The sequence below is a fragment of the Vipera berus genome, assembly GCF_964194415.1.
Source record: "Vipera berus genome assembly, chromosome: Z".
In the NCBI taxonomy this organism is placed as follows: Eukaryota; Metazoa; Chordata; class Lepidosauria; order Squamata; family Viperidae; genus Vipera; species Vipera berus.
The window spans coordinates 20135192-20152190 of record NC_138205.1 but is presented as its reverse complement, the minus strand read 5'-3'; the positions used below and the strand labels follow the sequence as shown (position 1 = coordinate 20152190).

The 16999-nt window shown below is 44.1% G+C and overlaps 1 protein-coding gene across 2 annotated transcripts in view; it reads right to left on the bottom strand.

Moving 5' to 3' along the window:
* LOC308677528 (sodium-dependent neutral amino acid transporter B(0)AT2-like) overlaps positions 1–16999 on the bottom strand; it is a 48192-nt gene that overhangs the window by 7705 nt on the left and 23488 nt on the right. For both annotated transcript variants that reach the window (XM_081344005.1, XM_081344004.1), the window contains 3 exons: positions 5084–5265; positions 4061–4171; positions 2152–2393 (listed from right to left, as the gene is read on the bottom strand). In XM_081344005.1, the coding sequence (XP_081200131.1) occupies positions 2152–2393; positions 4061–4171; positions 5084–5265 (535 nt within the window). The remainder of the gene's footprint in view (positions 1–2151; positions 2394–4060; positions 4172–5083; positions 5266–16999) is intronic.

The window sequence follows — 16999 nt, the reverse complement described above, 5'->3', positions numbered from 1 at the left end:
GAATTGCTGCTCAACAGTTTGCATAAACTGTCAAGATGGTGCAATGGAGTTTGGACTGAACACATGCGTCACTCTTACCATCAGCAAGGAAAAATAGTGAAAAAGGAAAGAATCAAGAAGCTCTATGGAATTAACACCAAGAATCTGGATGAAGATCAGTACATCTGGTTAGCTGATACCATCAAGCACATTGGAGTCAAGAAGAAGATTAGACATGAAGACATCACGAGAGTGAAGATCTTAAATTCAGAGGAGAAAATACCATCAAGGCAATCAATACCTGGGCAGCTCCAGTCATCAGATACACAGCTGTAATAATCGATTGGACTCAAGCAGAACTAAAAGTTCTGGATAGGAAGAACAATAACAATGAATCGTGCCCTTCATCCTCACAGTGATGTTGACTACTTTGCTAGGAGCAACTGTCACCAGACAACTGAAGAAGAGAAAAAGGCAAGAGTATTTGAAGGACAGTGAAGAAGATACACTGCAGCTAGTACACCATGAATACCGAAGATCAAACTGGCCTATAAGAAAGACCAGATGAAGAATAGAAAAGAGACTTTGAACGGCAAAGTATTACATGGCCAGTAGACAAAAAACACAGCAGGCAAAGGAGATAACAAGACCTGGCAATGACTTAAGAGCAGGAAAGTTGAAGAACTGGGCAGAGAGGCTAATTCTAGCTATACAAGATCAAGCCTGAAGAACACAAGCATACAAAACCAGAATTGAGAAGACAGCAACAGACAGGAAGTGCTGCCTCTGTAAAGAAGCTGAAGAAACAGTAAGCAACCTAGTTAGCTGCTGCAAGATTGCACAGACTGATTACCAACAATGGCATGACAAAGTAGCAATGAGAGTACATTGGAGTATCTGCAAGAAATATCATTTGCCTGCAAACAAGACCTGGGGGGGACCCCAAAATAGACAATGTAATAGAAAATGAAGAAGCTAAAGTACTCTGGGACGTTTGAACTCAACCAGAAAAGAAGGTTGGGTAAACACTCCAGATGTGACAATTGTTGATAAGAATGACAAAAAAAAGTCTGAAGAGTGGACATGGCAGAAACTGGAACAGAAAGAACTGGGGGGAAAAATCATAAAATACAAAGATCTGCAAATAAAAGTAGAATGACTGTGGCAAAAGGAAGCAAAGATAGTACCAATAGTGATAGGCACCTCGGGTGCAATCCCCAAACATCTGGAACAGTGCTTGAACACCATTGGAATTTTAAAAAATCCAGTCCATTGCAAAAAACAGCTTTACTCAAAACAGCTTAGATCTTACAGGTATATCCTGCAACAATACCTTTTTAACAGCATCAAACACCATCAGCCTATCCCAAATCCTTGGGAAGTTTCAATAGGTGGATAAAAATGCCAAATATGGTCTAAACATCTGGTTGACTGTGCAATGAACCATAATGATGATGATGATGATGATGATGATGATAATAATAATAATAATAATAATAATAACAACAATAACAATAACAATAACAACAACAACAACAACGATAACAACAACAACCCAATTATTCCCAGGCATAACTGGGAATAATACCTAATAATATCCAGGCATCTCAAACTGTGAAGCGCCCTGCCTCCCTCACAAGCAGCACGAAGGGGACAAATTCAGTCGAGTCATTTTAACTGCAAGATAGGTAGATGCCACGAGGAGGAGTGATGGCTGAAAGATGCCGATGACAGATTTTTCTTGGAGCAAAGAACGAGACTGGTACAGGCGCAGCCAGGTGGCCCAGCCAACCTAGGACCTACCTTTTGCTGTTACATCCCCCTTCGGTACTTGAAAAGGGGTATCATATCCCCACTTAATCCTTTCTTGTAGGACTTACTGTTTGAACTCATGATAGCAATAGCCATAGCACTTAAGACTTATATACCGCTTCATAGTGCTTTACAGCCCTCTCTAAGCGGTTTACAGAGTCAGCCTATTGCTCCCAACAATCTGGGTCCTCATTTCACCGACCTCGGAAGGATGGAAGGCTGAGTCAACCTTGAGCCGGTCAGGATCGAACTCCTGGCAGTCAGCAGAATTAGCCTGCAATACTGCATTCTAACCACTACGCCACCAGGGCTCTTGATCGTACTTGTTGCCCTTTTACCAACAGTCTGACGGACACTAACCTTGCAACACAGTCGTGTGCCAACATATTGGCTCGGAAACCCAGCACGGCAAAAACCACCAGTGTGGCCAGCACCGAGGTAAGGAAATTGATGCCAGACACAAGCAACCCATCAATGTGGCAGTTGTTATGCTGAGGATTGTAGCTGGAGTAAGCAATGATGGTGCCGAAGCCCAGACCCAGGGCAAAGAATACCTGAGTGGCAGCTTGACGCCAGACCTGCATATCTCCCCAAATGGACAGCTTGGGGATGGAGAAAGATAAGAAATTGTGAGAAAGGGACAGAAGGCATCATTTCACGTTTCTGCACCTCTGGCCCTGCTAGATCTTTTCTCGTTTGCTGAAAGGCGTAAAAAGCTCAAGATGCTTTGGCCACCTCACGCTTGCACTACTGCAGTGCATTCCACACAGGATTGTCCTTGAAGACTATTTGGAAGCTACAGATAGTCCAGAATGTGGCAGCATGGACAGTTATGGACAGGCCCATGTAATACCTCTGCTTTGTGAGGTGCACTGCAAGCCAGTAGGCCTCTGAATGCAGTTCTGAATGCAGTTCAAGGTGCTGGTTATCATTTATAAAATCCTATAAGGCAGATGGCTGGGGAATTCCGAGAGTTGAAGGCCACGCATCTTCAAGGTGCCAAGGTTGAAAAACACTGCTATAAGGGATAGGGGCTGGATCTTTGAGGGATTACCTATTTCTTATAATTTCTGCCCATTCCATACAGCCTGACAGAGCCAGCATACTCCAAGTCCCATCAATTAAACAATGTCATTTGATGGGATCCATCTCTTGATATGAGACCTGCGCTACAGAATACCATCCCAACCTAGGTTTATTTGACCACCACCTTGGAACTGATGAGGGACACGGTGGCTCAGTGGGTTAGGATGCTGAGCTTGTTGATCAGAAGGTCTGCAGTTTGGCGGGTCGAATTCCGAGTGCTGCGTAACAGAGTGAGCGCCTGTTACTCATCCCAGCTTCTGCCAACCTAGCAGTTCGAAAGCACGTAAAAATGCAAGTAGAAAAATAGGGACCACTATGGTGGGAAGGTAACAGCGTTCCGTGCGCCTTTGGCGTCTAGTCATGCCGGCCACATGACCACGGAGACATCCTTGGACAAGTGCTGGCTCTTCGGCTTTGAAACGGAGATGAGTACCAGCCCCTAGAGTCAGAAACGACTAGCACGCATGTGCGGGGGAACCTTTACCTTTACCTTGGAACTGTTTAAGTGAACCTTTAAACCCTGACTCGGTCCTGAGGTCTTAGGTTAGAATGGGTGTTGAATCCCTTGGGGGATGTTTTCTTTTCTGGACTTCCTTTTGTTTTTCTGCATAGCAATGGCACTGAAAAAAGTGACTTACAACTAGTCCTTGCTGCTGCAACCGGTATGTATTTACAGCAGTTCTAGAAGTCATTTGATCACCGTTTGCAACCTTCACAGCTGACCTCTGACAAGCAATATCAACGGGGAAGCCAACTGACTTAAGGATTCCGTGATTCCCTTAAAACAGAGCTCCCCAACCTTTCCGGCTTGGCAGCCTGGAAGGGAGGAGCATACGCAAATGGGTTGCTGGCACCCATGCAAACAGGCTGCTAGCGCCTCCGCGTATGTGCAGATGGGGCCACTAGCGCCTGCTAGTGGCGAGTGTGTGTGGGGGGCTCGCCAGCTATTCCCACAGTCCAGTGGCCAACAGGCCACAGCCTGGTACCGGGCCGCGGACCATAAGCCAATCACAACTGCAGTGATTGGCTTAACATCCATGGCAACAAAGGTTATAAAATCAAGTGTGACTCACTTAACAACTACTTTGCTAAACCACAGAAATTGTGGTCCCAAATATGAATGTAAATTGAGGACTACCGATACTTCAAAATCAGGATGGAGCCCAAAGCGGGAGTCTCTTACCTTAGGGGTGAACATGATCTTGATTCCATCAGCTGCCCCTTCTAGCAGCAAAGCACGCACAAGGAAGCACAAGAGAACCACGTAAGGGAACAGTGAACTGAAATACAAAACCTGGGATGGAGGGAAGATATGATGGAAATGAATAGAAAAAATCAAGGCGTGCTGAGAATCATGCTGGCAGACGTTATTGGTACACAAGGGGAACATTTGCCTTTCATGTTTCTGTAGCTTCTTTCCCACAAATGTATTTATTTATGAAACTTAGATAGCTGCCCAACTTAATACACAGTGACTCTGGGCAGTGCACAACATTAAAAATCCACGCTGAAAATGCACAATTCCCCTCATTCAGTCTATAATCCAAATTATTTGCTTCCCTTGTTTTGCCTCCTCTTCCCCAACTCCCATTGTCCCTGAAATCCCACAGTATATGCAAATTTCCTCAGCCCAAAGATCAACTTGTGGAGATGAAAGTTTGGTCCACCATATCTGGAGGCTGCTAGGCTGAGGAAAAGACAACTGTATCCAAGGTAACGGCTGGGATGTCAATTACAGGTTGTCCTCGACTTACACCATCATTTAGAGACCATTTCAAATTACAACAGACCTCCCCAAGGATACCTAGCCTGGATTTGAAGCATTGATCCCCCCCACCCCCTGGTAATCATGTGGTCATATATTGGATGCTCGGCAACTGGTCTACTTTACAGCAGTTTGCAGGGTCCTGAGATCATATAATCATGATTTGCAGCTTTTTTTGCTGGAAACCAGCATTTACTTCGTTTGCACCCGTCGCGAACCATGGATTCACTTCATGACCACTGCGTTGACTTAATGAACACTTAACTGTCACAAATCAAATCGTAAAATCAGGCCTGGTCACATGGTGACCCAGTTAAGGACTGGCAGCATGGCTAATGGTCACAATTCTGGGCTGAATTACGGTTGTAAATTGAGGACGACCTGTATGAAGTCTCTGACGGAATGTTTTTGTGTAAAGACAGAAGAGTGGACGCAACCCACCTTGCCTGATGATTTAATGCCTTTGATCATGGCGAGACAAACCAGCATCCAAGCAGCAAAGAGGCAGCCGGTAAGGGCTGGGTCAAGACCCCCACTCTCCTCTATGGAGTTGGTAATGTGCAAGGCCTTTCGATTCCAGAAATAGATAGTGGAAGAACTGTCCATGCATTCGGACTCCATGACTGGAGAGAAAGGGAAGAAGAGAAAGAAAGAGAGAGAGAAAAAAAAAGAGTGTGTCTGCGTGTTAGGGTTAGGGTAAATGACCAGCTTTTCTTTTTCTGATGATGCTGTAATAACAAAAACAGAACATTTATTTTGGAATATTGTGGATAAAGTTTATGTTTGTCGAGTGCATCTAAAATATACTGATTTCCAGAATGCTTCTTACCCAAATGGATGAGTTTTTTTCCTCATTTCATGGCAGTTCCATGTTATTTTAGAAGAGCAAATATTACAAAACTGATTTTAGCACAGTACAGCAAGTATGAGCAAAGGGCAGGTTTATTTGCACAGCCATTTTTTTTTCTTTCACTAACTCTGGCCAACCAAATATATTACCGCAGAAGCATTTTCAGAAAAGACCATGAGTGTTTTTTTTCCACTTTGAGGCTTGTATCCTCCAGTCTTCAGTTCCAGCACTAACTGTTTTCTCTTGAAATGTTCTATAGTTTGATGCATTTAAATGTATTTTCCCAAACTGCAGGCATAGAGTGTCTTTCTGCATGCGGAAAGTCTAAATTTCATATTATAATATATCTCTTGACAGTAAGTAGGGTTGGGAAAGATTCTTCTCTGGAAATCTGCAAAGACTGATACTATTTGGGTGTAAGACACTGGATGGGCCAACTGCCTATTTGGCCTAAGGTAGCTTCCGATGTGTCTCAAGTTCTTGCAATTTTCCCCCTAAACAATTCAAGTGCTGTGTCAGCTTTCCAGGGTGAACAGATAAAATATGCTGAACGTTTTCACAAAAGTAATCAACTATAATCAAAATTTCTCTTCCAATGTTTGCTCTTATTACTGCTTTTCAGAATCACTGAGAAGTGTTAATGATAAATTGTTTATTTATTTATTTTAATCCCATTTATATCCCGCCCTTCTCCGAAGACTCAGGGCGGCTTACAATCTAAGCACAAATCAAATGTGCTTAGCAATAGCCTTCATTCTATGTATATGCCTGTTCTAATGCCTGTAAGCGTGAAAGTTTCTACTTTTATGTCTTTCAAAGGAAATATAGTTTGTTATAAAGAAAGCAGAGAAAATATTATATGGAATATTGTAAAGTCTTCTTCCTTTTTCAGACAGCAGCTAGCTAGTAACCCCCAATTAAACTAAATTCCTCCCACTTCCCAAGTACCCAAAACAGACAATTTATTTTATTTATTTAATGTACGGCAGTTGTAGGTTGAAAGCCAGTAGCCTATATTATTATTACAGAGTAATAGTTTGGCTGCCTTAAGAAGGGAAAGCTTAGTAATAATGAAATAGTAATAATAAAAGAGAACCCATAAATAACACTGCAGGAGATCTTTTTTAAATAGGACTTGCTCATGCTTTGTCTAAGAAGCAGGCGAGACAGCTAGTTAACAGTTTAACTTTTTATTCTGAACCAGGCAAAGAACAAGGGAACATGACATCTATTTATACTGACAGCTGCCGGCGGATCGACCAATCCGGGGTGAGTCTGCTCCCGCGCCGTGGTCGCCGCCAATCGGGTTCGTTTGGTTTTGACAGCTCGGAGCTGTCATCTGTAGCGCGTGTTGAGCTGTCAATGGTTGGCGCTTGCGCGGTTTCGCCCGGCAGCTTTTGACAGCTGTCAAAAGCTGCCGCGGTTTTACCTCAGCTCTGTAACTTCTGTTTAACTTAATGTAATAACAATTAGTAAATACACAACACCCCTTCCCCCTCCCTCTGATTGAGTTGATTTTACCCCAACTGTTTCTTTTTTGGTTTTCCCCATTCATAGTCTTTCAGGTATGTGGGAGGTTTCCTTAATCTCTCGGAGCGCCGGGGGGTAGCCTCGGTAGTATGTTCTGGTTCTCTTGGCGCTTCTTGGGTTGGCTCCGGGGGTGGGGGGTTTGGCTCTGCTGGATCTGCGTTGATTGGAGTGGGGTGTTGAAATGGTATGTTCCGATCAGGGGAGTCTTGTCGTGCCAGTCTTTGCGCCGGTGCTTCTGTTGGTATTTCGTCGTCACCCCTTCCCCCTATATTTTGAGGACTGCGTTGGCGTAATTGGTCTATGTGTCTGCGGATATGTATATTTTGTCCAATGTCAATGATGTATGACAAGGGGCCTGTTTGTTCGATGACCACCCCTTGTGTCCATTTGTTCCCTCCCCCATAGTTTCTAGCCCAGACAGCTTGCCCAGTGTTGAGAGTTCTATGATGGAGGGGCAGTTCTGGGTCTGGAGGGGATCTGTCTGGGTGGAGACGGTCCAGTCTGGTGGTCAATCTTTTGCCCCAGCGAAGCTCTGCTGGGGACTTTCCGGTAGTTGTGCAAGGCGTGGTGTGTTGGGAGAGAAGAAATTGTGCCAGTCTTTGGTGCCAGTTGCCGGAGATGATCTTGCGTAGTGCCTCCTTGGTTGATTTTACCATCACCTCTGCCAAGCCGTTCGACGATGGGTGAAAGGGAGCCGAGGTGGTGTGCCTAATAGAGTTCGCCGTTGTGAAACTCTGGAATTCGTAGGAGGTAAATTGGGGCCCGTTATCGGAAACTATAACATCAGGGAGGCCATGTGTGGCGAATAATCCCCTTAAAACTTGTATAGTGGCCGAGGAAGTTGTATTGGCTACTGGCGCCACTTCTAGCCATTTTGAAAAGCTGTCTACGACAATTAGGAATGATTGTCCCTGGAACCTGCATAATCTATATGAATGCGAGACCAAGGTGACTTTGTCGTTTCCCATCTATGTATGGACGCCTGTGGCTGGGCTGCTCTAACTAGCTGGCAGGAATAGCAGCCAGCTACGTGTGCCTCAATGTGTTTGTCTATACCCGGCCACCAAACATAGCTCCTGGCCAGAGCCTTCATTTTGACGGTGCCCGGGTGCCCTTCGTGGAGGCTCTCTAGTACTTTAAGTCTGTGTTTGTCAGGGATGATTACTCTGCTGCCCCATAAGAGACATCCCTGATGGGTGGATAATTCTTTTTGTTTTAAGAAGTAAGGTTGGAATTGTGGTTCCCGGGGTGAATATTGCCAGCCCGTTGTGACATAGCCTAGGACTCTGCCTAGGATTTTGTCTGCCGTGGTAGCTGCGGAGATATCTTTGACAGATAAGGGGCATTCTGGCAGCTCTGAGATAGCCAGTATTCTTCCAGCTGGTGCTGGGTCTGGGTCCACAATTGGTTGCGGCAGTCTGCTCAGGCCGTCTGCATGGCCCATGGTTTTCCCTGGTCTGTATTCTAGTTTGTATGAATAGGCTGATAGAAATGTAGACCATCTTAGGATGCGGGGAGACAATATTTGTGGTGTTAGCCTGTTTACTGTAAAGAGTCCTAACAGGGGCTTATGATCAGTATAAATAGTAAATGGTCGGCCATACAGGTAATCATGAAATTTTTTTACGCTGGCTACTATAGCTAGAGCCTCTTTATCGATTTGAGCGTAATTCCGCTCAGGTTTTGACAGCGTTCTCGAATAGAACGCTACAGGGGTCTGTATTCCTTCTTTAGTTAAATGGCTTAGGACCGCTCCGATGCCGTACGGGGAGGCATCGCAGGCGAGACATACGGGCAGCTGATCGTTAAACAGGGCTATCGTTGCGTTGCTGGAGAGTAAGTTTTTTAGGAGGTTAAAACTTTTATCATGCTCAGGGGTCCACGTCCAGGGTTTGCCCTTGTCTAATAATCTATGTAAGGGTTCTGCAATGGAGGCTTTATGCGGTAGGAAGGTGTGGTAAAAGTTGACTAACCCTAAGAAAGCCTGAAGTTCTTGTTTGTTTTTGGGGGTCGGTGCTGCTTTGATAGCTTTAATTTTTGTGTCCGTGGGGTGAATTCCCTTAGCGTCTATTTTAAACCCTAAGAACTCTGTTGAGGGCACCCCGATGGAGCATTTGTCTCTTTTTAATTTGAGACCGGCCTTCCTGAACCTTAGGAGTACCTTGGTTAGTTTGCCAGCCAGGTCATTTTCTGATTCCCCTGCAATTAGGACGTCGTCAAAATATGGGCAGACCCCGGGAATTCCCTTAAGTGTTTTCTCCATGATTTCCTGGAAGATTCCCGGGGCTGCAGAGATGCCAAATTGAAGGCGGTTAATTTTGAATGCTCCCTTGTGGGTGACTATTGTTTGAGCCAAAGCGGTGTCAGGGGTGACAGGCAACTGTAAATACGCCTGCGCCAAGTCTAACTTGGCAAATATGGCGCCTGACTTAATGGCCGCGAGGATGTCTTTGACAGCCGGGACCGGGTAGGCATGTGCGTTTAAAGCGAGGTTGAGGGTCGCTTTATAATCGGCACATAATCTAATTTGGCCGTTTGGTTTAACTGGGGTCACTATGGGAGTCTCCCACTCGGCCCCTTCTACCGGTTCGAGGACCCCTAAGTTTGTTAATCTGTCAAGCTCCGCTTCTATTTTTTCCCTCAAGGCGAAGGGAACCCTTCTGGCCTTGATTCTGACAGGCACCACATTTGGGTTCAGTTTAAGTGATACGGGCGGTCCCGTGTATTTCCCTAGTGAGCTGTCAAAAACGTCCGCGAATTGTCGGCAGACGGATTCCAATTTTGACAGCTGAATGGCGTTGACACCTGTCAACGCTATTCCTAGTGCCTCGAACCAGTCTAATCCTAGCAGGCTTATTCTGTTTTCTTGGGTCACCAAAATAGGAAGGGATCCTTTAAATTTTTTGAACTCTACGGGGACGGAAGCTTTTCCCCGGAGTTTAATGGGCGTTTTCTGGAAGTCGGCTAGGCGGAGTTTGGTGGGTCTAAGGGCGGGCCCTTTCCTACTTCGGTTACAAATGTCCCTGTACGTTTGCCATGAAATTAGTGAGACGGAGGACCCAGAGTCCACCTCCATCTCACAGGGAATTCCCTGAATCCGTACGTCCACCTTGATTTTGGGCTTAAGAATGCTGTGGACTGTATGTTTCTCCGCCCTCCCCCTTACATTGGACACTGGGGTTCTGGGGCTGTGCCTAGCTCTGAGTGTATATGGGGCCATACCTTCGGCTGTCACCTCCAGGTCGTGCAGGTTTTCCCGGCTCCGGCTGCGGCACACTGCTTTGAGGTGGCCTGTCTTCCCGCACCCGTGGCATTTGGCACTGCGGAACCGGCACGTTGCCCTAGGGTGGCTTCCCCCGCAGCTGGCACACTTCGCCCTGTTAGTCGGGAAGTTGGCCCCCCTCTGATTGTTGGCAGGGCCCCCCTTGTAGTTGCGTTGCATCCTCAGTTTCTCGAACCGCCGTTGCACCGCGTCTATATCTGTGGGACCGTCGTCGTCCTCAGAACCGCTGAACCTGCCGTCTTCCTGGTGCACGGACCCCCGTGGTCCGCTGTCCGGTACCCGTCGGTCGTCTCCGTGGCAGTCTTCGTATGCGATGACTTCTCTAGCCACATCGGTCATTGTCATTTCAGGCTTGGCGATCAGCTTCTTCCTCAGCCGTTCGTCCTTGAGCCCTATGACAATCTGGTCCCGGATTCGGTCTTCCAAATCCGGGAACCGGCACCGACGTGCGGCATGCCTGACCCTGGTTATGAAGTCATTTGCTGGCTCGTCAGGAAGCTGGAGTTTCCGAGCGAAGTTCACTCTCCAGTAGAGTTCTGACTTGAGGGGCATGAAGTATTTACTCAGCCCCTCAGTGAGGTCTGCATAGGAGATGGTGGCGACCGGCTCCGGGGTGAAGATCCCCACAGCGGCATCATAAACAGCAGGGCCGCTGAGCCAGAGGAGGGCGGCCGCCTTGGCCCGGTCATCTGTGATCTTCTTAACTACCAGGTACCCTTCTACCTGGCCCAGATGCGATTCCCAGCCTTCTGGGTGGCGGGTATCGAATTCTCGAATGTGGCCGTGGTTCGTCATGCTGTCTGTAATTGAGGTGCCGCTGCTTGCGTTGAATGGAAGTTTGACTTCCAGTGACTTCAGCAAGTGACCAGCTCAGCTAAGGGAAAAAATCTCTTCTCCCCTTAGGTAGTGACTTCAGCTAAGCAAGCAGCATCCCATCCTCGTCGCCAGTGCTTTGTCTAAGAAGCAGGCGAGACAGCTAGTTAACAGTTTAACTTTTTATTCTGAACCAGGCAAAGAACAAGGGAACATGACATCTATTTATACTGACAGCTGCCGGCGGATCGACCAATCCGGGGTGAGTCTGCTCCCGCGCCGTGGTCGCCGCCAATCGGGTTCGTTTGGTTTTGACAGCTCGGAGCTGTCATCTGTAGCGCGTGTTGAGCTGTCAATGGTTGGCGCTTGCGCGGTTTCGCCCGGCAGCTTTTGACAGCTGTCAAAAGCTGCCGCGGTTTTACCTCAGCTCTGTAACTTCTGTTTAACTTAATGTAATAACAATTAGTAAATACACAACAGCTCATGACTAAACATTGTTGAAAGAGCTTGGTTCATGGAAAAGAGTGCTGAATAACATAGCAATGTGTTTACTGTATGTATCTGAACGACAAAGATCTGCATGACCACTAGATGGCAGCAATTGTAGTTTTGTGTCACTTGCATCTTCAATACTGTAATACAGTTTCTCACTAGACTAGTGCCAAGTGTGAACTTCATTTCCCAGAATTCCCTGTAGCCAGCATGTTGGTGAGAATATTCTGAGAGTTGAAGTCCATTCATTTTAAAGTTGCCATGATTGAGAAATATTATTCTAATGGTTGCCTAGATTTTTGCAGTCCAAGTATCACAGTCCTTCTGGGGAATCACTGTTAATTTATTTAGACAATTTGTAAAGGAGGATATATAGTGTAGAAACTATTCTTATTTAACTCCTTCTTTCATCCAGGAGATGACATTTCATGCAATTGGGTGAATAAACTTTTAAAGAGACGAATTTTAATACCTGATTATCTTTTAAGAATTCAAAAGACTGCTGTGTCCCAGCTCAGTCTACTGGTTTATTTACAATTTTTCATTCCTATATTCTTTCATAGTAGATTAGCAAGATTATACTGTATATGGCTACCTTATACCAGACCAGGAGTCTGTCTCTTTTTTATAGCAGCTCTCTGTGATTCAAAAGTGTTTTTTCTCAGGCCTATCTAGAAATTTTGTGTCAAAAACATATGCTTTCCCTTTGAGCTAAAGCATGGTGTCCAACCTTTTAGCTACACACACTGAATAAAGAGAAATTGTCTTAGGCCACATATAAAGTATGTAATATAATTAATGTATATAAATCACATAATAATGTAAAAAAAATTACAAGCTTGTGGGAATGCATTACTAGCTGTCCAGGGCCACATCTGGCCAATGGACTAGATACATCTGAGTTACAGTCAACCTATAATGATCAAACCATAGTTGGGGTTTATCTACCACACAACCAACTCCTGATATTTTGATATTAGTATTTTAAAGAGCCTTAGGAGAAGTTGAAACTTGCCATACGTTGGGAGGGAAAGAGCTGGTTAAACCATTGTTCCACCACACCGTTCATGGTTGGGAACTGTGTGCAGGAATCCTTGTTAAAAGCAGCATAATTCTGTGATACAAAGAGGCCACAAAACCGAAAAAAAGCGGGGGCGGAGCCAACTGTCAGAGCGGGCGGCTGTGTGAACGGAGCTCTCTCCACGCACAACCTCTCACCCAGTGTTCGCGGGGGCTTTTCGGAGCTTCAGGAGGTCCTGTAGGGACATCCGAAGTTGCAGGCAGCCCGGAGAACCTTCATGAGCGGCGGTTCGTGTTGAAGATCCGGAGAAAGTCTGATGCGAGCGAACCGGGGAGAAGGAGGCCAGTAATGGCCGACATGAAGATCTGACAGAGGGACGGAGCTAGCACGTAAGCAGCGGGACAACGGTAGAGCGGAGCTGACGGAGAGTGTATCCGAATATTAAATAGGAAGCGCTTGTGAAAGAGGTACTGGTTCGAAGTGGGTGCCTCATGGAGAGGGAATAAGCGGCGATAGAAGTCTTGAGGGAGGCGTTTGGCAAAAACAGCAAGGGAAAGAAAGCCGAAGACTATATGACTGCATTTTAGCTGGAGATAAACTACAACAGGTCAAAGTCTGAGCTTTGGAGCCTTAGAGACTGAACTCTGGATTGTCGGGCGTGGAAAGCGATCAGCTTGGTCTAGTCTGGTCTATTCTGGTAAATTTTGAATTCGTGAACTTTTGAAACTTTTGAAACTCTATTCTACTTGTCACGGGCGGCCATTTGATTTAGCAATTTAGTAACTGGAGGTTTGCTTAGTGGGACACCTACTGGTCTTTGACAGCAGAGGAAGACGGAAAAGGTGCCAATTTCTGCGCCGGAAACGGGGAAAAAAAAAAGAAGAAGAACGTGACTTTGAATATATTCATACTATAGAATTCTATTATATAAATTGCTTAGTTGGTAATAAGTATCTGGTGGTAACTGTTTTATATATCTTTTGTCATAGAGTTAAAAGGTTTATATAACACTCAGGGTATTACACATTGATAAAACGCTGCTATAATTGGGGAAACATGACAAGCATTTCGGGAGCAACTAAGCCTAGCGCTGGCAAAAAGGCGGCAGCACAGGGACAGGGGATGGCCTCAAGTCCCTCCAATCAGAAATCTATAGAGGATATGCTGCAAAGGGAAAGATCTAACTCGAATTCCTTTAAAGATTTACATGCCCTTTTGCAAAACCTACACGAGGCAATGGCCAAAAATCACGAGGAGATGAAGAGAGAAATAGGCCAAATAAGAAACGACACTGGTGAATTAAAGGGGAAGATCCAAGCGATAGATGATAAATTTGAAGGGATTCAACAACAATTAGTCAAAAATGAACAAAGACTTCAAGATATGGAAGCTAGAATGGAAAAAGAGGAAAAGAGAGTAGATGATTTAAATGAAACACTCCTTCAGGCTAATAAGGAGTTAGAAACAACAGTTATTTTTCTGGAAGCAGAAAAGGCTGCTCATTATCTACGCTTCCAAAACGTTCAAGAAAAAAGAGGGGAAGATCTGTTGGTCATGATGGCAGAACTGATGGCAAAGGCACTCGGTGTAGGGAAGGAGGAAATGCTGGCGGAAATTGATGAAACATACAGGGTCCAAACTAATTATGCGAGAAGGCACAACCTCCCAAAAGAAGTACATGTAAGGTTAGTTAAAAAATCAATTCGGGATGAGCTTCTGCATAGATCTAGAGAGGAACCATTAGAATTTCGGGGCCAACCAATCACCATCCTTAAACAGATACCTAAAAGGATGAGGGATCTGAGACGCGGCTATCAATTTTTAACATCTAAATTAATAAGAGAAAATGTAAACTTTAGATGGCTAACTCCAGAGGGTATTCTAGTTACGTGGCAGGATAGAAGGCATAGACTGGACACGATAGAGAAGGCAGAAGATTTCTATAAACGTCACTTCCATAGCCAAGAGGAAGCAGATTTAGAAGATCAAGATGGAAGGGAGGTAAGAGAAAGAGATACAATACGTGTGGCAATGGATGGGAAGATCTTAGCTACAGAGGATAGAAGGAACAAATCCGGTGAGTTAACAGAGAAACATGGAACTAGAGACAAGGAAGAGAGAGAGCCCCGAATCACGAGATCCACAAAAACCAGAAATAAGTAAGATGAAGGGAGGTGAGTGTAGTATTATGTCTGTGAATATTAATGGATTGAATTCGCCAGTGAAAAGGCGGAAATTTTTTAATAGGCTTATTCACCAACAATTGGATATCGTGGCAATACAAGAAGTCCATATAAAGGAACAACAAAAATATTTGTTAGTACAACCAAGAATAGGGAACCTATTCGTTTCCTTAGACCGACACAAGAAAAAGAGAGGAGTGGCACTATATGTAAACCCAAAATTGACTGCAAAACAAATTTATAACGATAAAGAGGGTAGAATACTGATAGTTGAGGTTATAATAAATCACAGGAAGGTCATGATGGTAGAGATATATGCCCCAAACCATAGCCAAGAACAATTTTTCAAAACACTTCACAATAAGATATGTAGCATTGATTATGAGGAGATTTGTTTAATAGGAGATTTTAATGCTATCCTAGATACAAATTTGGATTATATGGGAAAGACGCTTAGGAAAAAGAAGAGAAGAACTCTACCGAGATCTTTTCTCAACTTGGCGGAGGAACTAAATATCCAAGATGTCTGGAGGGAAAGAAATCGTAAGGCTAGACAATATACATATTACTCCAACCGACATAGCTCATGGTCTAGAATAGACATGGTATGGATGACGAAAGAAATTAGTTCAGAAATAGACGAGGTACATATAGCGACAGGTACTTGGGCAGATCATAATCCTATTAAACTTATCTGGAAAGGCTCCAAAAAAATACCCAGATGGACGCTCCAAAGAGCAATTTTAAAAGAAGACGAATTCAAATCTAAGATGGAGAGAGAACTAAGTTTTTTCTTTAAGGAAAATAAAGCTATAGACACCTCAGTACAAAACAATTGGGATACAGCTAAGGCAATGATGAGAGGGGTAGCGAGGGCATATATGGTATATAAAAATAAGGGGAAAAGACAACAACGGGAAAGATTAGAAGAGGAATATAAGAGCTTAGAAGTTATACTCCAACAAGATCCACAAAAAGAGAATATCAAGCAATCTATGGATCTGATTAAACACAAACTTAACATTCTAGACAAAGAGAAATTAGCCCAACAATTGAGAAACACGAAACAAAATTTTTTTGAAAATGCAAATAAACCGGGCCGGTGGCTAGCATATAAATTGGGAAAACAAAAGGGGAAAAACTGGATTCACGAATTACGAGATGAGGAAGGGAGAATATTCCACCAGGAGGAAAAAAAAAAAATTATAGCCCAGGAATTTTATGAACGTTTATACAAAGAAGATAGTCAGGCAAGTGTGGAGAAAATGGAGGAATATTTTCAAAGAGCCAAACTACCCAAGGTCACAGAAGATACCAGAAATATGTTAAATGAGGAAATTCGACTATCTGAGGTGATAAAAGCTATTAATGCACAAAAGAATAATAAAGCATCGGGACCCGACGGTCTTCCATCAGAAATTTATAAAGAATTACAAAATATCCTAGCTCAACCCCTAGTGGAGGTATTTAACGCAGTATTAGAAGGCGCAAGGACGCCTAAATCTTGGCTAGAGGCAAACATAACCCTTATCCCGAAAGATAACACGGACCATACATTAATCCAAAATTACAGACCCATATCACTTCTTAACTCGGACTACAAGATATTTACATCAATTATAGCGGAACGATTGAAACGATTTCTGAATGATTTCATACATGCAGATCAGAATGGTTTTCTCACTAAGAGACACACTAAGCACAACATTAGAATAATATTAGATACATTGGAGTACTATGAATTACATAGCGAACAACAGATGGCATTACTTTTCTTAGACGCCCAAAAGGCATTTGACAACGTTAAATGGTCTTTTTTGTGCCAACAGCTTAGCTTTATGAATATGGGTGAAAAATTCATAAATATAATTAGGGCAATTTATGACAATCAGGAAGCAAAAATAATTATTAATGGGGAAGCATCTAGCAAGTTTCAAATTCAAAAGGGAACACGGCAAGGCTGCCCCCTATCACCATTGCTCTTTATATTGACTCTTGAAGTATTAACGAGAACTATAAGAAATGACCCAAAGATAAAAGGATTAACCATTAAAAAGGAAACCTTTAAATTGCAAGCTTTCGCGGACGATCTGGTTTTTATTATGGAGGATCCATGTCAGACGGGACCAAAGCTATTGGAAGAATTATCTAAATATGGTGAGGTTGCCGGACTGCGAATAAATAG